Source organism: Gouania willdenowi, chromosome 10, assembly GCF_900634775.1.
Source record: "Gouania willdenowi chromosome 10, fGouWil2.1, whole genome shotgun sequence".
Taxonomy (NCBI): domain Eukaryota; kingdom Metazoa; phylum Chordata; class Actinopteri; order Blenniiformes; family Gobiesocidae; genus Gouania; species Gouania willdenowi.
The window spans coordinates 12,112,312-12,136,907 of NC_041053.1; the positions used below are offsets into that span (position 1 = coordinate 12,112,312).

Below are 24,596 nucleotides of genomic sequence, written 5' to 3' on the forward strand. Positions count from 1 at the left end.
TTATTAAAATATTGCTTATACCCTTACAGTCACATGCCAACCAAGGATCACAGATTTGGTGTTGTTAGCATTTATTTTTACCGAGATATGCAACAGTTATGCATTTTTATAGTTAGCTAGTAAAATTTGCTCTAATTATTCGCGCATATTTTGAGCCAACAAAATTATTTTATCAACTTTAGATCAAGTCCAACTGAAGACTCTACGTGCCAAGTTTCACGCTGATTGGACAAAACCCCAAGGAGGATTTCGAAAAAGTAAGTTTTCCAATTACCTGGGCGTGGCCATGCCCAGGTAATTCAGTGCTATTCAAGGAATCTGTGAATATGAAGGTTTTAAATTTGCAACAAACGGTGTGGGAGTTATTGGCCAAAACACGTTGACCTTTGTTATAGCGCCACCTGCTGGCGGATATAGGTGAATTTTTGCATCCAAGGTCCCCTGGGGGTTTTGGACCCAACCACCAAAGGGCACCGCCCTACCTTGCACGGTTTATTCTGCAGCACCAGTTTTACCAACGGAACTATAAAAGGTAACAATTATAATAATAAAAATAATAATAATAATAACGATTACAATAGGGTTCCTAGCACCGCTGGTCCTAGGAACCGCGTATGCTTACATTCGCGGTTCCCTGTCCCCGCGTGCTTGGCCCCCTAATAATAATATCGTCTAAACACGACAAGGACTCAAATACATATTCAGTATTTTATTCAAAGATAACTTTAAAACCTGAGTGTTTTTGTTCCACATAAATATAACTTAGTTTCCTCTTATAGCAACATTAAGGTTGATGTTGTTTGTGGCTCCTCTACTCTATTTAACATAAAGCTTCAAAGTCCAACAATAACCTGAAGCGGTGGTGGCGACGCCCCCTGCTGCTGAGAAGCAGCAGCTAATGTGGGCGGAGCCATCTTCAGCCTCTTGGGGTCCACTGAGATGTCCTCGTCTGAGTCCTGTAGTCCGTACTTAAAGAAGTGGGTCACCTGATGGACCAGAGCACAGGTCAGAGGTCAGAACCACAGACTATTCCTCCTCCTCCTCCTCCTCCTGGTCTGACCTCAAACACCCAGGACCCGCTCTCAGGTCTGTAGTCTAGGAAACGGGCTCCTTGTTTACGACAGGCCTTCTCCAGACGAGCCTCATAGTTGATGTCACTCAGTCTCTCAGGGGACCGGATCTGGGAACACAACGTCTTATCGTTGGGCCACACGCCGTCCAGGGTCACCTCAGCTCTCCTGCACAGAGGAGCACCCTGGATTATTGATCACCAATCAATAAGTGTCACCTACACTGAGTGTAATGATTGAGTTAAAAACTAAAGAAGAGTTATTAATCAACATGAACCAAGGTCACACCCTCAAGATACACTTCATCAGATCAATGAGTTCATTGATCAGAGTCAACTCTCCATATTTATTTGCTGATGACATGTATTAAAAAACAGCTTATTAATATGTTTCTGCTCTAAGGGACAGCACGTGTGAGTGAGTTCCGTAAATGAAGGTCTGAGCTTTATATGTTCCTAAAATGTAAAGTTTGATACTAAATAAGATTAGTTTAGTTTTATTTCAAGCACACAATAAAAAAGTGTACAGTATGTACAACATAATACAATAATGGAGTGGTATAAAGTTTAATCCCACCCCCTTTTCTAAAGTCTTATTACAATAGTTTACTTTGGTTTTATCTACTTTCTTACATAACACAAGTTCATACTGTATATCTTCATACATTCAAACAATATGTTAACAACAAAAATTCCAGTTAAATCAACTCATTTTCCTTCATTTTTATAACGTTCAAAAATAATTTTATAATCTAAATAGTTTTATATTTGAACATTAGTTGAGCTGCTGATTGAAGCTGTTCTACAGTTTTACTCCTTGTACAGAAACACAAACCTTATTACTGTGTACAATCGTTATTATGAAATATAGTTTAACATATTTCCTCCTTCCTCTGACTAAATAACTTTTGTACATTTTGAGGTTAATCATTGCACTTTGCCCTATATATGGAATTTGTACAGTCTGCAAATCCACCAGATCTTTGAATTTTAATAATTTGGACTCAATAAAATATATATTTGTATGTTCCCTATAACCTCCTATGGATGGTCAACTGTTGTCGTGGAGTTGTTTCCCACATTTCTGCACAATAAGTCAAATAAGGCCAGACTAGTGAACAATAGAGCATACGTATAGACTTATGATTTAAGCCTTGTCTTGCGCTACTAATTATTGATATATATCAATAATATCAGATTTCCAGTTCACTTTATTATCAATTATGACTCCTAAACATATTATTTCATTAGCTTTTTCAGTATTCCCTCTATCCAGCTTAATTTCAATTTGCAAATTATTTCGACCTTTACCAAACATAATTAATTTTGTTTTCTTTAAATTTAGTGATAATTTGTTTGTATCAAACCATAATTTCATCTTCTCTAATTCTTTATTTATTTCCTGCACTAACAACTGAAGATCACTACCTGAACAAAAACATTGGTGTCATCAGCAAACAACACTAATGTCAATATTTCTGACACTTAAATAAATCATTAATGTAAAGAATAAATAATTGTGGGCCCAACACTGCCCCCTGTGGGACACCACTAGAAAAGTCCAGGCATTCAGAAAAGTCATCTCCCAGTTTCACAAACTGCTTTCACTCAGTAAAACAACTTTTTATCCACTTATTTCCTCTGATCCCATATTTCACTCATAAAATATCATGATTGATGTTATCAAACGTCTTCTGAAGATCAATAAATATTCCAATAATATGCATTTTGTTATTTACATAACTTAATATTCCTTCTATAAAGTCTAACAATGTATTCATTAAGTATTTTACTTTTGTCCAAAAAGTTGTCAAGACAAGTGATAAAAAGTTTTTCTAGAATTTTTGAGAATTGTGGAAACATAGAAAGTGGTTTATAGTTTGTAAAATGACCTTTGGCACATTTCCAAATCAAATGAAAATAGTAGATTAAAAAAATCAGTTGCAAATATAGAAAAGAGGTTTTTAAATACCGTAACATTTCTCACCACAGTCATTAATATTGTTACAGTCATTTGAAGATTAATTCTTACATTTTAAAACTATTTGAATTATCCGTTTTCACCGTAGAAAGGAACATTGAATTTAAATTTATTTTAAAGGGGACATATCATGCTAAATCCACTTTTTTAGCCCTTAAATGCATTTTGTTGTATATTTAGAGTGCTTAGAAGTACAGAAAAAAAAAAAAATAGTCTCTTCAGGTGCTCCGTAGATATCTTTATATTCTGTTTTGCTCATATTTTTCAATCTGTTTCGATTTTTCTATTCTCTATTACGTTTTTTGAACTATTACATCACAGTATTTGCAGCGGAACTGCCAAATTAGGACATCAACTCCAGGTCCAACACTTCGAGCAATCCGCCATTTTAATTTCTCGCTTTTATTTTGTAGTCCAAGCTCAAGGATGCCGAAGTTACGAGAGGATAAGTCAAAATGTTTGGTTGTTGGATGTAGTAACCCACACGCTTCATTACAACGTCTCCCAGCATCAGAACCTTTTCGAAGTGCCTGGTTGAGTTTTATTTTTCACGGAAATGTACCCACATCTGTGGGTGAGATCATTTTTGTGTGCGCGAAGCACTTCAAGGATGACTGCTTCTGCAACCTCCACCAGTGTAAAGAAGGATTTGCCGAAAGACTTTGTCTGATTGAGGGTTCAATTCCTTCTATCTTTGGAGACGACGAACAAAGCACTTCGGTAAGTTGTATATAACGCTAAAAAGTGTGATAAGACGTCCTTGTCATTGTTTTGTTAGCATTAGCATTTGCACCGTCTACATATGTTAGCGCTGTGTGCTCGTTTTAGATCCTTGATGATATGGCCTACGTGGTTTAATTTAAGTCTAAAGTTTTCATTAGTCATTCCATTTTGCCGTTTTTGTCTCCGAAAAGACTGTATTAAAATGCATTTCGTGATGTTAGCTTGGCGCTAGCGTTAGCTCGGTGCTTGTGTTAGCTCACTTGTTAGGGTTCTGCAGGTTCATCTTCATATTCATCTCGCTCCGCCGGGTCCGACTCTGGCTCGAACATTAAAGGCTGGATGGACAAGTCTTCCGTTGTTGACATTTTGTAAATAACCTCTGAATAAAAAGTTTATGCACCGCTACATAGCCGTATCTCTTCTATCAAACTACAAAAATGGCCGAGCAGGGTGGAGTTGAACCGAGTGTCACCTGAAGAGGGGGCGGGGTATGGAGTGTCTCATTTGCATTTAAAGAGACCGCACCAAAACGAGTTGCTCTCAGAAGCACATCAGAAAAGGGGTAGAAAAGGGGTGGAGCTATAATAATGAGGAATTCAGACTCAAGCATTGCAGTTCCGCTTTATATAGACCACAACTGTATGATTTATATGTAAAAAGGAAAGATTTAAAACCATGATATGTCCCCTTTAATAAAGCTGTAACTATATCATTTTCAGGTTCAGGAATATTTTCTGCCAGATCTTTCCCAATATTGACACATAATGCATTGAAGGTATTTTCCACCTCCATATATTAAAATATAAACCACCTCCCCCCTCCCTCTGATCCCTCACCAGGTGTTCAGCTGAGAGCGCTAACATGATGCTAACAATCTTTTCTCCCATCCCTGGGCAGTTTGCATGTTCTCCCTGTGGTGGGTGAGGGGTTAACTGACCGGTTGAGCCCCTCTCCCTGGGCAGGTTTAGGGCAGTCGTCGGGGTAGACCACCACCTCTTTACGTCTGAAGTGGACGATGTGGTGCAGGTTCAGGTTGGACACGTTCACCTTCCCAGGAAAGAAGATGGAGCCATAGCCTGGACCAATCAGAGGACAAAACAACATCAACATCTGTTCCGCCTGAGTGGGAAGCTCCGCCCCTTAGATTCGCTTACTGCAATAAACAAACATCAGCTCCTCTGTAGCTTCCTCTACCATTGATTAGATTAATCAATATGTGTGTGTGTGTGTGTGTTACAGTGTGTGTGTGTGTTACCTTTCCTGCCGATGGTGAAGTTCTCTACGACACATTCTCCGTTTTCATCGACCACTTCAGCGAGATCATCCATGGATGGGATTGTGTAGTAGCCAACACGAGTCAGCACAACACCTACACAACAACAACACAACAAGTCAGCACGTCAGCACTACAACTACACAACGAGTCACCAATCACCTACACAGCAACTACGAGTCAGCATTACACCTACACAACACGAGTCAGCACTACACTTACACAACAACAACACAACGAGTCAGCACTGCACCTAAACAACACAACAAGTCAGCACTACATCTACACAACGAGTCAGCACAACACCTGCACAACAACAACACAAGTCAGCACTACATCTACACAAGTCAGCACTACACTTACACAACAACAACACGAGTCAGCACAACGAGTCAGCACCACACCTATACAACACAGCGAGTCAGCACTACACCTACACAACACAACGAGTCAGCACGTCAGCACTACAACTACACAACGAGTCACCAATCATCTACACAGCAACTACGAGTCAGCATTACACCTACACAACACGAGTCAGCATTACACCTACACAACACGAGTCAGCACTACACTTACACAACAACAACACAACGAGTCAGCACTGCACCCAAACAACACAACAAGTCAGCACTACATCTACACAACGAGTCAGCACAACACCTGCACAACAACAACACAAGTCAGCACTACATCTACACAAGTCAGCACTACACTTACACAACAACAACACGAGTCAGCACAACGAGTCAGCACTACACCTACACAACACAACGAGTCAGCACCACAACTACACAACGAGTCAGCACCACACCTAAACAACGAGTCAGCACCACACCTACACAACGAGTCAGCGCCACACCTATACAACACAACGAGTCAGTGCCACAGATATACAACACAACGAGTCAGCGCCACACCTACACAACATGAGTCAGCACCACACCTATACAACACAACGAGTCAGCGCCACACCTATACAACACAACGAGTCAACACCACAAATACACAACACAACGAGTTAGCACCACAAATACACAACAAAACGAATCAGCATTACACCTACACAACACGAGTCAGCACTACACTTACACAACAACAACACAACGAGTCAGCACTACACCTATACAACACAACAAGTCAGCACTACATCTACACAACGAGTCAGAACCACACCTACACAGCGAGTCAGCACCACACCTATACAACACAACAAGTGAGCACTACATCTACACAACGAGTCAGCACCACACCTATACAACACAGCGAGTCAGCGCCACACCTACACAGCGAGTCAGCACAACACCTACACAACAACAACACAAGTCAGCACTACATCTACACAACATGTCCGCACCACACCTACACAACAACAACACGAGTCAGCACAACGAGTCAGCACCACACCTATACAACACAGCGAGTCAGCACCACACCTACACAACGAGTCAGCGCCACACCTATACAACACAACGAGTCAGCGCCACACCTATACAACACAACGAGTCAGCACCACAAATACACAACACAACGAGTTAGCACCACAAATACACAACAAAACGAGTCAGCATTACACCTACACAACACGAGTCAGCACTACACTTACACAACAACAACACAACGAGTCAGCACTACACCTATACAACACAACAAGTCAGCACTACATCTACACAACGAGTCAGCACAACACCTGCACAACAACAACACAAGTCAGCACTACATCTACACAAGTCAGCACTACACTTACACAACAACAACACGAGTCAGCACAACGAGTCAGCACTACACCTACACAACACAACGAGTCAGCACCACACCTAAACAACGAGTCAGCACCACACCTACACAACGAGTCAGCGCCACACCTATACAACACAACGAGTCAGTGCCACAGATATACAACACAACGAGTCAGCGCCACACCTACACAACATGAGTCAGCACCACACCTATACAACACAACGAGTCAGCGCCACACCTATACAACACAACGAGTCAGCGCCACACCTATACAACACAACGAGTCAGCACCACAAATACACAACACAACGAGTTAGCACCACAAATACACAACAAAACGAGTCAGCATTACACCTACACAACACGAGTCAGCACTACACTTACACAACAACAACACAACGAGTCAGCACGACACCTATACAACACAACAAGTCAGCACTACATCTACACAACGAGTCAGCACCACACCTATACAACACAGCGAGTCAGCGCCACACCTACACAGCGAGTCAGCACAACACCTACACAACAACAACACAAGTCAGCACTACATCTACACAACATGTCCGCACCACACCTACACAACAACAACACGAGTCAGCACAACGAGTCAGCACCACACCTATACAACACAGCGAGTCAGCACCACACCTACACAACGAGTCAGCACCACACCTACACAACGAGTCAGCGCCACACCTATACAACACGAGTCAGCGCCACACATATACAACACAACAAGTCAGCACCACACCTATACAACACAACGAGTCAGCGCCACACCTATACAACACAACGAGTCAGCGCCACACCTATACAACACAACGAGTCAGCACCACAAATACACAACACAATGAGTTAGCACCACAAATACACAACAAAACGAGTCAGCATTACACCTACACAACACGAGTCAGCACTACACTTACACAACAACAACACAACGAGTCAGCACTACACCTATACAACACAACAAGTCAGCACTACATCTACACAACGAGTCAGCACCACACCTATACAACACAGCGAGTCAGCGCCACACCTACACAGCGAGTCAGCACAACACCTACACAACAACAACACAAGTCAGCACTACATCTACACAACATGTCCGCACCACACCTACACAACAACAACACGAGTCAGCACAACGAGTCAGCACCACACCTATACAACACAGCGAGTCAGCACCACACCTACACAACGAGTCAGCACCACACCTAAACAACGAGTCAGCACCACACCTACACAACGAGTCAGCGCCACACCTATACAACACGAGTCAGCGCCACACATATACAACACAACAAGTCAGCGCCACACATATACAACACAACGAGTCAGCGCCACACCTACACAACACGAGTCAGTACCACACCTATACAACACAACGAGTCAGCACCACAAATACACAACACAACGAGTCAGCACCACACCTACACAGCGAGTCAGCACCACACCTACACAACACAACGAGTCAGCACCACACCTACACAACACAACGAGGCAGCGCCACAACTACACAACACAACGAATCAGCACCACACCTATAAAAAACAACGAGTCAGCACCACACCTATACAACGAGTCAGCACCAACATACATGATGACTGCATTACTCTTTGCACTTTTGAACAGCTGAGTCATGTTAGATTAAACAGTACAGATTGTATTGTATCCACAGTGCAACACAGAGTCTCTGCTGAAGGCCAAACTCAAACGCACATGCAGATATACACGCACACACACTATCAAGGATAGACAAGAGTGGCGCCCAACCTTCCTCATAATATACACGTCTTCATCATCCTCAAACGTTTCCACTGTTGGGCATCTGACCCCCTCCTTCTACTCACCTCAGGGTGGAACTTTTTCTGTTATCTGTATAAAAGCTTAAGCTGTGAAACTGTTAGTTAGTGGGTCTTGCATTTTTGCTCTATCAGGAGCCTTTTGACCATCCTTGTTGGGGCCTGCTTTTCATTCTTACAGGATGGAAGCTTCTTTTTTACTCTTTTTTTATTTAATTTTATAATAAATCTTTTTTATAAAATCATCAATGCTTCGACTGGACTCCATCATTCAACCAGAGCAATAAATCATGTCTCCAAATGAGGACAACCGCAAATTTGCCGTGACAAATTGGCAATCACGAACAGGATCCATCTTCTACTCTGGGGGGCTTCTGCCGTGGACCGGTACCGGAGAGTGGATGCACTTAAAACCCCAAAGCCAGTTTTTTATGGCATGGGACTCCGAGTCTGCCCCGCGGTGGTCTGCCCCCTCACATAGACTGGACCACGAACCATCGGTTGATCCTCAAACACCAATTCGGACTTTTAAGGTAAAGCTGCTTTTTTATATAAATATAAATTTACATATGATGTGAACTCAGATCATGAAACGGGCAAGCTTTCAGTGAGTTTTACTTTTTTTTAATTTTTTTTTAATTTTGTTTAAACGTGTGAATGGAATCAGATTTCTCCCTTTGGTTGTTTGGCTTTAATGCCGCCATTTTGGACCTTTTTCTCTCAGCTGAACGTATGGACGTGTGTTGTCCCCGTGCGCGCGTGCAACGCATGCACACATGGAGAAATACACCAACACACACACAGAGAGAGAGAGAGAGAGAGAGACACACGCACACACTGTTGGACTCTATCCAGGCTTAGATTCCCAAAACTAACAGCGTTAGTGCCACAACGTTGTGGTTTCTCAGCTTTCCCTCTGCCTACAGAATAGTGCTAAGCCATTACAACACAGACACTATTTTTATTTTTATTTTAAATTTTATTTGATTTCATGTTTGATATATCTGGGGTCCACTCTAAAATGCCTATGAGCAACACACACTCAAACACACACACAGATGAATACAGTATTTGATTTGATTTTAATTTAATATTACTGTTATCATCATTATAATTTTTTTATTATTTTATTGTTAGTTTATGTTGGCTTTGCGGTTGTCCCTGAAGAAACGACATCTTCAATGAAAGCTCTTAATGAATGAAATCACCTTCAACCCTTATGCTAATGAAATGTCAACATCATTCAAAGGACCAAGCTTCAGAAGGAAATCGACTATCAAAGGACTCAACTCTCCCATTCAGCAAAGCAATGCTGCAACGAAATAACTCGCTCAGTCCCAAGTCAACTCTTCATCGTCTATGGAATGGGCCGCATGCCAATGCTGGGATTAACACATCCAGCCCCATCATCAAAGACTGAGAACCTGTGGGCGTCGGAGTTGGTTGGACACTCCCCCAGCAATGAGTTTCAGGTTAAACGCCACGATTACTGCCTGAATGATGCGGCAGCAACTGCAGACTGATCAAACGTCTGCTGGAACATCTTCACCAAAAAAGACACTGTTTCAAAAGCCACGAGGATAGCAAGCCATAAGAAGTACACCACAGCCTTTGGTGGTAGTGCTATATCACTTTAGCCTTGAACTTTGGCATGGGGGGGACAACTAGCAAATAGCCAACAAGCTTTTCCTTCGATAGGACAATACTAACACCTCTATTTTCTGACTGTACGCTAGATTATTTTGTTTTCATTTATTCTCTGACACGCTTTGAGAAACACTTAAAAGAAGGTGCACTCTCAGCAGACAGACCAGACATACAGTCACACACACACGTTCATAACTATGAGCTGAAACACAAGACCACCGTAACTTCACACAGAACCCTTCTGTTTGCCACATGAGACCATGTGTGCCCATCATTTATCTTTGCTTTTATTCATTATGTTGCTCATTTATTTACACTGCTTTTGCCTTTATGAGAAAAAAACAAACAAAAGGGAGGAAAATAGTGTTACTAATAGGTTTGTTTTTGTTTGCTTTTCTTTCCTTTTATTTTATTTTCTTGTTGAGGGGAGGCCCCCCACAATGCAATATATGGTTACATCCGTTGAAGAAAGAGCCCTCTGTTGCCTCAGCTTTTGGAGCTGAAGTTTTTATTTTTTATTCTTTTATTGGCTATGATTTTTTTTGAGCTCACACGTTTTTCTTTTGTTATTTCTGAACGATTCTTCTTTTACTCTTTTGTTTTTACTCAATTTCAGGAAAATTGAGACGGAGATTGAGGACTGCAGCCTCAACCAATTTTACATTTTGATACCCTCGTAAACAATCTTTACCTTACACTTTTGAAGCTGCTTGCGACAGGCAGCATAGTTCAACATTTATTGTTTTCATTTTGCGCGCCTCCTCCTTACCGCGTCGGACTGTCTTGCCGGCCCGAAGCCACTGGACAGCAGGGGGGGTACCAAATTTTTCCTGAGAAAACTGTCCCATTAGTTGCTATGAGTACATAGGCAATTACTTTTCAAACAAGAAATCCTGGTTTTATTGTGACAGGCGGAACAATTCCTGGGGAATGCTTCTCTCTCCCGGACACCATCCTTGACTCGCTGAACATGCTTCATACTGTCTTGCCAGGGGATAGCGGTCCACCTGATTTGATACATGCTTGGTAACCGAATATCGTTCTGAACAAATTTCTCAGTCTACAATATTAATATTGTACGTTCCCTTAGAGTGAGGGTTGTTAGAGGCTGGCTCCCATCCTGTTACAGCGCCCAGAGTCCTGACGGTCTGTTATTAGGGTTTTTTTTGTGTGCTCCCAATCTTTTGTTTTAAAAAGGTGTACGTTGAGCGGGTCTCCGGCTGTTCAGATATTTTTTTCTTAAAAATTCTGGAAATATATGCTGTTGAGAGGGGTTCCTTTAGTCGTGTTTACACAACTTTTAGTTGAACCGGCTGTCTATGTCATGTTTGTCTTGCTCCCAATCCTTTATTTTTTAAGGGTGTACGTTGAGTTGGTCTCCGGCTGTTCAGATATTTTTCTTAAAAATTCTGGAAACATAAGTTGTTGAGAGTTTGTTTTATTACGGACGGCGTTCCGAACTGGCCAGTGTGAAGTGCCTGTTCAGCACAGAACGGACCGTGAGGAGAATTGAGGGCAACAATCAAAGTTAATCGGCCCCAAAAGGGGAAGTGAAAAGGAGCGTACCTCTTATTAATCAGATGAAAAATGTTGTGAAAAGTTACCTATTTGGATTGTATACCAGTGAAAAGCAATTAATTAACACTAAAAGGTTGCCAAGCATGGGGGAGCAATAAGAGCTCATTGACCCCGAGAGAGGAGGTGGACTGGCTATCACCGCTGGTGGGTTAGATGAGGCCTGTATTCTACTTAGACACTATGCAGCGAAACCTTGTGAACGCATGGACGTGAAAATTGAGGCATGAACGTGTGCGGTGCATGAATGACTGAATGATGACACGTTACGTATGCCTGAGAGAACCGCGTTGTGAGTGCGAATTTGCCGTGGACGTGTCATTGAGTGATTGATCGATGAATGGCTGTTTGACTACACATGTTCCTCTGTTTCACCTTCCTTTCCTCCTGGGTTTTGATGCACTAGATCTTCGCCCTGTTTTTGCCAATTATGTAGTGGGGTGTTTAGATTTCACTGCTGCTTGTTAATGGAATTATGATTTTTGGCCTTGGGCCTTCTAAAAAAGTTTACCAGGTTTTAAAGGTTATTTTTCTGGGTGTTTAAAAACACCAAACGACGTTTTTAATATATAATACCACTTTCAGTGGAATGACTGGCTTTGACCTTGACTGACCTTACTGTTCATGTTCAGTGTCCATGTTTTTGTTGTTTTATGTGTATACTCGTTGTTGTGTACACTTTTCTATGTTTTCGTCTTAGTTGTTATTGTGTTGTTTTTTCAAATATACAGGACACTGGCTGTATATTCAAAGGAGACGAATCAAATCCAACAAAAGAAAAGCGATATTTTAAATGATTCATTTAAGTCTATGATTTCCTCTCTTTCTGTTTCTGAGTGTTTCCGAACAGAAAATGCCACCGCCTTTTCGACTCCGCTCCTGCCTCCTACAGCCGTCATGCCTGGTCACTGCTTCTTTGATGAAGGATGAGAATTAAAGGGAAGTATTGTCCATAACTATAACTGGGAAGCAAAGGGGAAATAGATTGAAATAGACACGTGACAATATGACATATTGTGGATGTTCTAACATAATATCTATTCCAGAGACAACAGAGACTTCCAATCCAACTGCGAAAGTGGGGACAGATCTTCAAATTTCCAAAAGGAGCGTACAGTTGACCCTGGCTTTGACCTTTATGGCTGAGGAGGAGGAGGTCGAGGAGGCTGGAGGGCACAAAAGCAGGCGGACACAAGAGAGAGGAAAACGGAGACAGATCCAAAATGATCAGATAAGTGATTTTCCAATGATATCTTTCATATGGTTTTAAGAATCCAAATGTATTCTTATGTAAAAAGGAAGGGAGTGTTACGGTTAGTTGTTGGTGTGGACCCAAATGCAGGAAAAGATGGAGGCAGGATGCAGGAGTAGCGTTCTTGGAACCAATCCATGTTTTTAATTCAAAAATCCAAAATCAAAACTGACAACATCACACACACATTGATCCCGCAGGCATACTGTGTCCAAACACTCAGCTAAATAGTGGAGGAGGCCTGATTGGGAATGGGCCACACCTGGGTGAAAACACGAGGGAGCTAATCAATCACCACCCAAGCACACAGACATCACTGAGGGGTGGAGCCACAAACAGGAATCCCTGAAACACCGACAAGACTCAGAATAAACAAAAACACAGAATAACAAAACACCCAACAGAACATAACAGGGAGAGGGCCAACGTCCCCCTGATTTTTGATTTGTATTTTATCATAGGAAAATGATATACCTCAAAACCCTTCAACCCTTTTCTTCCCCCACCAGCACTTAGCGTGCAAGACCATAAAACACTTTCACTGGGTTTAGACATTTTAAAGAATAAGATTAAGTGCTCTCAACATCGGGTTGGTGGCCCAATCTGGGTCGCCTGAGATTTAAAGAGGGTCCTCCTGAAATTCTTGATAATTGATTGATATAAATGAGATAGTTTAAAGTTAAGTAACTTCCGAGCATTTAAGGAAGCTCTCAAAACTGTGCTATGGCTCGTCACTCCAACGAATGGGATAAATGCAGAGAGCAAAAGACAATATGATTGTTCGACTCAACTTAACTTTAATTCTGTCTAACCTTAAAGGGCTAATAATCTTGCTTAACTCCGGTTCAGACACAGAATAGGAGACACTTTTGTAAACAGTGGTTTTCAAATTGTTGCTTCTCACCAGGTATCAGCGTACCACTGGTAGTAGACGTACCACAGTTTGAGAATCACTACAACTCCAGCTACGCTTCTCCTTGCTCCAGGAAAGGAGAATCGAATTAATACTTCCTGCTTTTCTTTCAGCCTCATAGTTTCCCACTCACGTGTGAATGAGCTACAGAAAACAATGACATTGGCATGGCTAAAAGCTCACTAACCCACTCCTAACCATTGTGTGATTGTGCAGCAGCACCTTTTAGGATATGAAAAGCTCTCAGATCTTGACCTCTGACCTGTCCCTGCCTCCCTGGAAGCTATAACTGAGCGGCAGAGCCATACTAACTATTCATTTAGTTAGTTAACTAACCCTAACACCCCTTCTCTTTAAACTTTTTTTTATTTTTTAATTTTTTTTTTTTAAATTTTATTTAATTGTATTTAATTAAATTTTGTTTTGTTTTTTTGTTTCTTTTTTTTCCTCCCCTCTTTTCTTTTGTTCAGGTACCAACCGATCCCAAGAAAGGTTGCCAGGTGTGTGGAGACTACCCTTCCTCAGACAACAACCGATCATCTACACGCCGACCGGAAATGACCGACCGAAGGTGGACCGACACTTTCCGAATTCAGCTGATGACCCACACGGCAGTGAAGGTCGCGGAGCGGGCGACATGGCTCCAAGCAGATGATTGCCGACACCAGCTGATGCTGAGGCGGAGGCTGACCGAGCAACGAAGGGAGAACCGACAAGGCCACTGAGTGAGGCGGCGTAATAACTACACCGTTTAAGCTGGTTTCTCAGGTGCGGTGCACAAAGAAGCGTTCCTTTGTCTTGTGGGATCACAGGAGCTGATTGTCTTTTTCACGAGACACACACTCTGTTGAGAAAACGCTCCAGAACAAGAGCCTAGACCAAGCCTTGAGGACCCCGCCGACGTGGGATTTTGTTCTTCCTTTACTTTGTTTATAGGCCACACCCATGAAAGGCTTATAGCTAGGTGAAGGGTGGACAACCTCACACCTAGCTGCAAGAATACAGTCACAAGCCCTTCTGCTGTGATTGAGGAAAACACTCAAGGTTCTTCATTCATGATACTGCCAATCAAGTGCGGTGATTCTACCCATGGTTCCACTATTCTTCTAGCTATTGGTGACCCCAGTCACCACTGAACTCAGTCAATGAACACGAGTGACGTCCTTGATCTAAATGATTATTTTTGCTTATCTACTTTAGATGGTAATAGAGGATGATTTTTGATGATTCATGCCATTGATAATAATGATGAAGATTTTTAAGGTTTATTTCCACATTTTTCTTGGTATGTCTGTGCAGCTGAGCTGACAGCAGCAAAAGAGCAGAGCGGAGCTCACAGAGGAATTTATTTACTAAACATGAACTTTTTCTTCTGAGAAATGATACGATACCTCAACATCAAACTCTATCATTAACCATCTGACTCTGGCTCTGAGGTAATCATCTACTGCTTTTTTATTTGCTGGCTCAACTGGAAAGCTAAGTAGCAAGCTAGCTAGCTACAAGTAGCAAGCTAACTAGCAGAAGAATGGCTCTTTCCACAACAGAATACAGCAGTCTTCTCCAAAAGATTACCGAACTGGAGACTACAGTGCGAGGAATACAAGTAAACATTGAGGTTAATGGACACTGTGAATATGATAATGATACGACTGTGCCGCTGTTTCAAAACAGCGGAGTGGATAAAGCTAACTCGCTACCAGCCCGTGCTAACAAAGCTATCAGGCCTAGGGAGGATCCTGTTCCCGTTGATAAGCCAACAGGTGGGAGTCCTCCCTGGAATACCCTGGGAGCTAAGCCTAAGAAAAAGTCATATCCACTTCAAAGGCTAAAGGGCCGAGCAAAGCGCCCTGATATCAATAATGAGACGGACTGGCCTGCACTGCCTTCGCAGATTGCAGCCTCAACATCGACTCCCTTGTCTGCCCAGGCACAAAAGTGGACATCTGCTCAAGGCAGGAGTATCACCAAGTCACAAACCCAGTTTCATGTAGAACTGGGTAATCGATTTGCCCCACTGCTGAATGACCTAGGATCTGGCTCTAATGAGGTCAACACACAACCTTCTGGAACTGCGAAGACTTAAAGTACTTCAGGAAAACAAAAGCGACATGGTAGGCCAAAGCAACAACCTCACACACTGATAGTGGGAGACGTTTCTGTTAAAGATGCTCAGAAGATGTTTAGCAGCAACGTGAAAGTGATCTGCTTACCTAATGACACAGTATCAGACCTGGCTGACAAAATCTTGCATATCGTTGCAGATTACCCACATTTGAAAAATGCTGTGATTCATTTTGGGTTAAATGATTTAGCCAAGGAGGAGTCTGAGGTGTTAAAGCAGGATTTCACCCATCTGCTAAAAACTGTGAGCTGTTTACTGCCTAAAGTGTTCATCAGTGGCCCGATACCTCCAGTCCGCAAAGGAGATCTGAAATTCTCAAGGATTTACTCTTTGAATAAATTTTTGTCTTCGGCTTGTGCTGCCCTTTCACTAAATTTTATAGAAAATTTTCTTATTTTTTGGGAAAGTCGTCATCTTTTTAGAGCAGATGGACTGTGTCTAAACAAGGCTGGAGTAAAACCCTTCACATCCAACTTGTTTTACTTCACCAGTCACACTGCTATCAGTTCTGATAAAAACAGAGGACAACATGTACCATCGGAGAACAAAACAACAAGGAAAGAACATAGGGTCGATGAGCTTCCAGCAAGAAATAAAAATCGCCAAAATGAAGAGGTCAACCCAACCCAGGTCAACCCGGACTGCAATAGCTCTATTTTTAGGAACAACCAGAAATAGTCAGGGCCCTATGGAGTTAATGCAGCTTCTTTAATTCCTGTGGTGACAGGTAACACAGGTAAAATTGTGAAATTAAAGAAAAGCAAAAAGCTTTATAGAGATAAAAATTTGACTCCTATAACATGTCATCCAAAAAGTCCACCAGTGTCTCCAGTAAAGTCTTTAAAATTAGCTCTTCTTAATGTTAGATCTCTTGTTAACAAGTCCCTACTAATTAATGATATTATTTTGACACATCACTTGGACTTTTTATTTCTTAATGAAACGTGGTTGAATCAGTAATACTATTCTCAATGAAAGTGCACCACAAGACTTTATTTATTTCAATAAGTGTCATACTTGCAGGAAAGGTGGTGGAGTTGCTGCCATTTTTAAATCAATATTTCAGGGCAAAGAAATAATATTTCGGGATTTTATCTCCTTTGAATACGTCATTCTTACTGAAGGGTGATTGAAGAGTTCTGTTTTTAGTCGTTTATAGACCCCCAAAATATTCTGGAGAATTCATGGATGAGTTTGCTGAACTGCTGTCAGTTGTATGCACTGACTACAACTTTTTAATAATAACAGGTGACTTAAATATTCATGTAGACAATAACATGGACAATACTGCCAAAGAACTGTATGCTTTAATGGATACTTTTGGTCTTACACAACATGTGACTGGTCCGACACACACTCAAGGTCACACTTTGGATCTGGTTATCTCTAAAGGTGTTGATATCTCTGCTGTTGATGTAAGAGACTTAGCTCTGTCTGATCATTTCTGTCTTTTTTGACCTAGAGACTGTAACATCTGTTCCCCCAAGTTATGTGTGTTTAAAGAAAAGGTACATAAATGACAACACAAGTGCACAGGCCATAGCAATGACACCAACATTGAGTGCTGAGACAGTTGATGATCTCCTGGATGAGTATATTAGAAAAGTCTGTAATGTCATAGATGTGGTGGCTCCAATCAAAACTAAGAGAAAACCAAACACACAGAAAACACCTTGGAGGAGGACTGAGATAATGCAGAATTTGAAATCTGACTGTAGAAGAGCTGAGCGTAAATGGAGATCAACAAAACTCCCAATTCATTTAGAACTATACAAAATAAGTCTGCGAAAATTCAATGATGGCTTGTTCAAAGCAAGGAAGCAATACTTTTCTGAAATTATTGCCAAAAATGTCAACAACTCTCGCACGTTGTTTTCTGTAATTGAAAAGCTCACAACCCCCCCAGATCAGAAAGCCCCTGAATTACTGTCAGCTGGAAAATGCAATGAATTTGCTGTATATTTCAATGAAAAAATACAATCAATAAGGTCAAACATCAGAACAAACCAGCAAAATAACAAAAAGCTTGAACAGCTTCCACCACTGAGGGAGGAGTCAACTACAATGTTAGAGTTTATTACAGTGAACCCAAAAACAATAGAGGAGACTGTTCAGCAGCTGAATCCATCAACATGTTGCCTTGACACAATACCCTCAAACTTCTTTAAAACTGTTGTAAAGTCAATTGTCACTGATTTGTGTCAGATAACTAACTGATCATTCCAATCAGGCACCGTATCAAAATCCCTGAAAGTAGCTGCTGTGAAACCTCTGTTAAAAAAGAGAACACTGGATGCCTCTATACTGGCTAACTATAGACCAATCAGCAACCTTCAATTCATGGCCAAGATCATTGAGAAGGTGGTCTTCAACCAACTGAGTCAATTCTTAACATTCAACAAAATATTTGATAAATTTCAATCAGGTTTTGGTTCTCATCACATCACAGAAACTGCTCTGATCAAAGTGATCAATGACATAAGGTTGAACACTGATTCAAGAAAAGTATCTGTTCTCATTCTATTGGATCTAAGTCTGCATTTGACACTGTAGATCATACAATTTTGTTGCACAGATTGCAAACATGGGTTGGACTAAATGGAAAAGTAATGCAATGGTTTAAGTCATACTTGGAGGAGCGAAGCTATTTTGTAAGCATTGGAAACTTTGAATCTGACAGATTACCAATGTCCTGTGGGGTTCCTCAGGGCTCTGTTCTTGGACCTCTTCTGTTTAGCCTTTATATGCTTCCTTTAGGACAAATTTTACAGAACTGTATGGTTGATTATCAGAGCTACGCAGATGACACACAACTATATCTATCACTGAACCCAGATGACTATGGTCCCATTGAGGTGTTGTGTGACTGCTTAGAAAAAGTAAACTTCTGGATGAGTGAAACTTCCTTCAACTAAACCATGACAAGATGGAGGCGATTGTCTTTGGTAACAAGGAAAAGAGGACTGCTGTCAGCAATTATCTTGAGTCTGGATCTTTAAAAGCTAAAGTCCAAGTCAAAAACCTTGGTGTTCTGATTGACTCAGATCTGACATTCAGCGTCAGATCAAATCTATCACAAAAACAGCTTCTACCACCTAAAGAACATCTCCAGAGTGAAAGGTTTAATGGCTCAGAAAGATCAGGAGAAACTGGTCCATGCTTTTATCTCCAGCAGACTGAGCTATTGTAATGGTCTTCTGACAGGAATCCCCCAAAAGAGCTTCAAACAGCTACAGCTGGTTCAGAACGCTGCAGCTCGGGTCTTAACCAGAACAAAGAGGTCAGAGCACATTACTCCAGTTTTAAAGTCTTTACACTGGCTCCCAGTCAGCCTCAGAATAGACTTTAAAGTTCTGCTGCTGGTGTATAAATCTGTGAATGGGTTTGGTCCAGAATACATCAGTGACATGTTAGTCAGGTATGAACCCAGCAGGTCTCTCAGATCTATGGACACAGGTCAGATAGTGGAGCCCAGAGCTCACAGTAAACATGGCGATGCTGCTTTTAGTTGTTATGCTGCAAAGAAGTGGAACAAACTGCCAGCAGAGCTGAAGTCAGCATCCAATGTGAACATTTTTAAATCAAAGTTAAAGGGACTTTTTTTCTCTACTGCATATGATTGAGAGAGAGATTTTTGGTCATGTTGTTGATGTCATGATGATTTTACTGATGATTTTAAATGTTCTTATTGATTTTAAACAATTGAATGTTTTATCATGTAAAACACATTGAGTTGCCTTGAGTATAAAATGCGCTATATACAAATAAATTTGCCTTGCCTTTTGCCTCACAAAAGAAGAATATATCCAATGTATGACAATAACGATGCTAATGGTTAACCCTGACAGACAGCAAAGGTGGATCCAAGGTTATTCTACCAGAATATAATAATTTTGTTTCTTGATTTGGTCGTTGATGGCGACCAAAAGTGGGGAATGTTATGGCAATTATTCTATTCATCATCATATCGTCAAATGTGTGTTCATGTGTACAATTTGTCATGTTTTAATACATGATGACTGCATTACTCTGCACTTTTGAACAGCTGAGTCATGTTAGATTAAACAGTACAGATCGTATTGTACTCAGTGCAACACAGAGTCTCTGCTGAAGGCCAAACTCAAACGCACATGCAGATATACACGCACACACACTATCAAGGATAGACAAGAGTGGCGCCCGACCTTCCTTATAATATACACGCCTTCATCCTCCTCAAACGTTTCCACTGTTGGGCATCTGACCCCCTCCTTCTACTCACCTCAGGGTGGAACTTTTTCTGTTATCTGTATAAAAGCTTAAGCTGTGAAACTGTTAGTTTGGGTCTTGCCTTTTTGCTCTATCAGGAGCCTTTTGACCATCCTTGTTGGGGCCTGCTTTTCATTCTTACAGGATGGAAGCTTCTTTTTTACTCTTTTTTATTTAATTTTATAATAAATCTTTTTTATAAAATCATCAATGCTTCGACTGGACTCCATCATTCAACCAGAGCAATAAATCATGTCTCCAAATGAGGTCAACCGCAAATTTGCCGTGACAGAGTCAACGGTCACATTTACATGAGCTTTAATTCTCTTTTAATGCAGAATAAAAGTTAATTCCTCTTTGAATTGACCAAGTAAACCCCTAATACAAATGTAATTCATAATTAAACTTTAATCCTAATTAGGTTTATTCTGATTTTGATTCAGAATTAAATAATTCCTTGATCTTGTAAACACTTAATTCCACTTTAATTTATTTCTGGTGGTTCTGAACATATTTGACTGGTTCACAACATCATCCAAGATGGCTGTCGTTGGACTGGAGCAAAGAATATTTAATAAAAGCCTTGAAAGACATAATATAATGAAGAACAGTAACCGCTGGCTCTGATTTGTCCAAGTACAGTTTGCTATTTCCTGCTCAGCTGACCAAAGTTAAACATTGTTATTGTCAAAACTACATTCAAAATTAAAGTGTAAATAGACCTATTTATTGTTCATTTGTTCCAAGTTCCATAGTGTAAAAATGAAAGAGCAAAATCAAATGACTTTGTTGAAAAAAAATAAGTGAAATTATTCATCTCTTCAATAAAAAATAAAAGTGTAAACAGTTCTTATCATGTGGTTTCTGTGTTGGAGCCAAAAATAAAAGGTTTGTTGTGTTTTTTCTGATAGACGTGAATATGTCACGTTCTCCTATCCAATCAGAACCTTCCCAACCCTCAGACCTGAAGAGGGATTGAATAAAGCAGAATAAACCTGTTTACATGTAAACACCAAGCAGAACGCTTTCATTCTGAATAATTTATTTCAGAATCATTAATTCCGGAATAAAAAACGTGTGTGTGTGACGTGCAGGGTGAGGACTGTGCTGCTCCTCGTGCAATAATTCATCTCTCTCAGACAGTGACACATCTTCACTGCTCACCTGAAAACACACATACACAGAAAGAGAGTGGTTAATAAATACTGTGTGTGTGTGTGTGTGTGTGTGTGTAGAACGTTCCATGGTGCATTCACTGACCTCCAGACCAACAGCTCGGTGCATGTTGAGCTCAGTGATGGTGTCCTGGGGGCTGGGAGGGGCTCTGCTCTGTGAGAGGAGCTTACTGATGGGGTTGACGTAGAACTGGGACACCTCAGGGCTGCTGTGGGGGGCGTCGTCCTGAGGCTCCACCTCCTCACTCTGAGGCTCCACCTCCTCACTGCAGTCAGTCAACAGACACACTGTAGCTTAGCAGCAATAAAACAGACTAATCATGAAGGTCTCACTGCTGCCCCAAGAGGTCACATGACTTATTACAGAGTTCCCACACTTTTTTTCACAATGATTTTTCAAAACCTTTCCAAAATATTTTACCAAATTTCCATGACTTAGTTCTGAAGCACAAAGATCTTTTTTTTCTGCATATGCATTTGCCGGTTTTTAGCGTACGCCAGATGAAGTGATCTTATCTACGCAGTTTTATAAACAAGGTCAACAGTGAATTTGTGAGATCTGGTGATTCACTCTCAGATAACGCTGAACACATTTTAAACTTTAAAATAAATTACATATATTTCCAAAACTGTTAAAATATTCCATGACTTTTCAAGACTGAAAAATCATTTTTTAAATTCCATAACCTTTCCAGGAATTGCATGACCGTGGGGACCCTGATATTATAACCATAGAGGGAGGAGTCAGAGGTTAGGGACTGTGTGTACCTGCGTCTGTGTCAGTGTGCAGTAGGGGTGGGAACCTCTGTGTACCTATCGATACGATATGCTATACAAAGCTCACGATAACGATTATCTCACAATATGACGATACTGCGATTATCGATATTTTGGTTCATGAATCAATCTACGATAATTATGACATAACTAGAAAAAAAGATTGAGTGAAAAAATACATATTTATTTTATATCTCTGAAAGACAAATATAAAAAGTGTCAGTGAACAGTGACACTATTTTATTGCAACATTTCTGTAAAAAAGTGTCAACATACCAATGTAAACTAATAAGTATCTATAATAGTGATTTATGTAAACAATAAATATGGTCTTTATTATCAGTGACATCACTATAGTGAAATATTACAGTAAACAATATATTGGTTCCTTCAACAAACAGTGATAATATTTCTGTGAAGACGTACCTGCACATTTTAGTGAAAAAGTAGAAAATGTTTTTTAAAAAAAAAAAACAAAAAAAAAAAACGATGCTTTGCGGGAGCATATCGATAATCGATCGGGGAGAAAAATATCGCGTGTGTAGTGAGTGTGTACCTGTGTCCGTTGTGTGTGTGTATCTGTGTCTGTGTAGTGAGTGTGTACCTGTGTCCGCTGTGTGTGTAATGAGTGTGTACCTGTGTCTGTGTGTGTAGTGAGTGTGTACCTTTGTCTGTGTGTGTAGTGAGTGCGTACATGTGTCCGTTGTGTGTGTAAGGTGTGTAGTGAGTGTGTACCCGTGTCCATTGTGTGTGTAGTGAGTGTGTACCCGTGTCCATTGTGTGTGTAGTGAGTGTGTACCCGTGTCCATTGTGTGTGTAGTGAGTGTGTACCCGTGTCCATTGTGTGTGTAGTGAGTGTGTACCGTTGTCTTTGAGTGTGTGTAGTGAGTGTGTACATGTGTCCGTTGTGTGTGTAAAGTGTTTACCTGTGTCCGTGGTGTGTGTCCATTTAGAACAATGCTGTACTGACTGCTGCTCATGTACTTCGGCACCAACTTCTTAATGTTCCTCCTGCAGCACACACACACACACAGGTTACACACAGGTCACACACACACGCACGCACGCACACACACACACACACACACACACACACACACACACGCACACACACACACACACACACACACACACACACACACACACACACACACACACACACACACACACACACACACACACACACACACACACACACACACACACACACAGCTACAGTACCTGGGTATGAAGGAGGCGGAGGTGAGGGGGGGCTCGTCGTCCAGCAAATCAAACAGAGAAGATTTGGAGTAGGAGGAGAGGGGCAGGGCTTTGGGTCTCCTCCTGGAGGCGGGTCTAAGGGTCAGCTTGTAGTGGGTGGGTGTGGTCAGAGCCTTCTGAGCTGTGGGATTAGTGGGCTTCAAACTCTGTGGGGGAGAGCGAGTGTGTGTGTGTGTGAAATCAGATTGTTGATACAATAAGAGTTTAAACATTAAAAAACATATCACATGGAAACATCAGTCAGTGAGACACTTTAACACATTCACTATGACTGTGTGTGTGTGTGTGTGTGTGTGTGTGTGTGTGTGTGTGTGTGTGTGCGTGTGTGTGTGTGTGTGTGTGTGTGTGTGTGTGTGTGTGTGAGAGACTGACCTCCTCCTTCTTGGTGTCACTCAGAGTGTTGAACAGAGGAGAGTCTCCGTATGGACTGTAAGCCAGATAACTGAGCTGCTGCTGTAACAACTGCTGCTGAGCTGCTGCTGCTGCACTGGGATCAATGAGAGCTACACACACACACACACACAACTTTTATATACACACACACATATACATATATATTTGCACACACATAAAATTTATATACACACACACCAACACACACATATATATATAACAAATATACACACACATATATATATAACATTTATAGGTGAAGGTGAAGTAGGAAGGTGCTGAGTCATTGTACAACGTGATTTATTTTAGGTTAATAAATTGTTATATCTTGATTTTATTTGTCATGAATCATTAATAGCCTCTGTAAAAAAATAACTATTTATTTTAATAGTTTAAAGCTATAGGGAGGCATTGTATAAGAGTCAAAGAGGCACATTAGGTGAGGAGTGAGAGAGAGAAAGACATGTGCATTCTGTGGGACGTGACGAAGCGCTCAGCCGCTCTGTATAAAATAACGTTACCCTATACAAACTTGCACAGATACAACCACAAAAATTTTTCCACTCGCACACATTGAAAACATACTCGCATATGAGACCATTTTGGTCACAGTCTCGAGCCCTACATCTGAGGCTCT

At 41.1% G+C, this 24,596-nt stretch overlaps 1 protein-coding gene across 1 annotated transcript in view; it reads right to left on the reverse strand.

Moving 5' to 3' along the window:
- Positions 1 to 833: 833 nt before the first annotated feature.
- LOC114470704 (nuclear pore complex protein Nup98-Nup96-like) overlaps positions 834 to 24,596 on the reverse strand; it is a 55,738-nt gene continuing 31,975 nt past the window's right edge. Inside the window, exons 25-34 of the mRNA XM_028459050.1 lie at positions 23,939 to 24,069; positions 23,528 to 23,712; positions 23,233 to 23,317; positions 22,026 to 22,045; positions 21,615 to 21,795; positions 21,443 to 21,518; positions 5,029 to 5,142; positions 4,711 to 4,849; positions 1,061 to 1,238; positions 834 to 986 (exon numbers count right to left, since the gene is read on the reverse strand). Of these exons, the coding sequence (XP_028314851.1) occupies positions 834 to 986; positions 1,061 to 1,238; positions 4,711 to 4,849; positions 5,029 to 5,142; positions 21,443 to 21,518; positions 21,615 to 21,795; positions 22,026 to 22,045; positions 23,233 to 23,317; positions 23,528 to 23,712; positions 23,939 to 24,069 (1,262 nt within the window). The remainder of the gene's footprint in view (positions 987 to 1,060; positions 1,239 to 4,710; positions 4,850 to 5,028; positions 5,143 to 21,442; positions 21,519 to 21,614; positions 21,796 to 22,025; positions 22,046 to 23,232; positions 23,318 to 23,527; positions 23,713 to 23,938; positions 24,070 to 24,596) is intronic.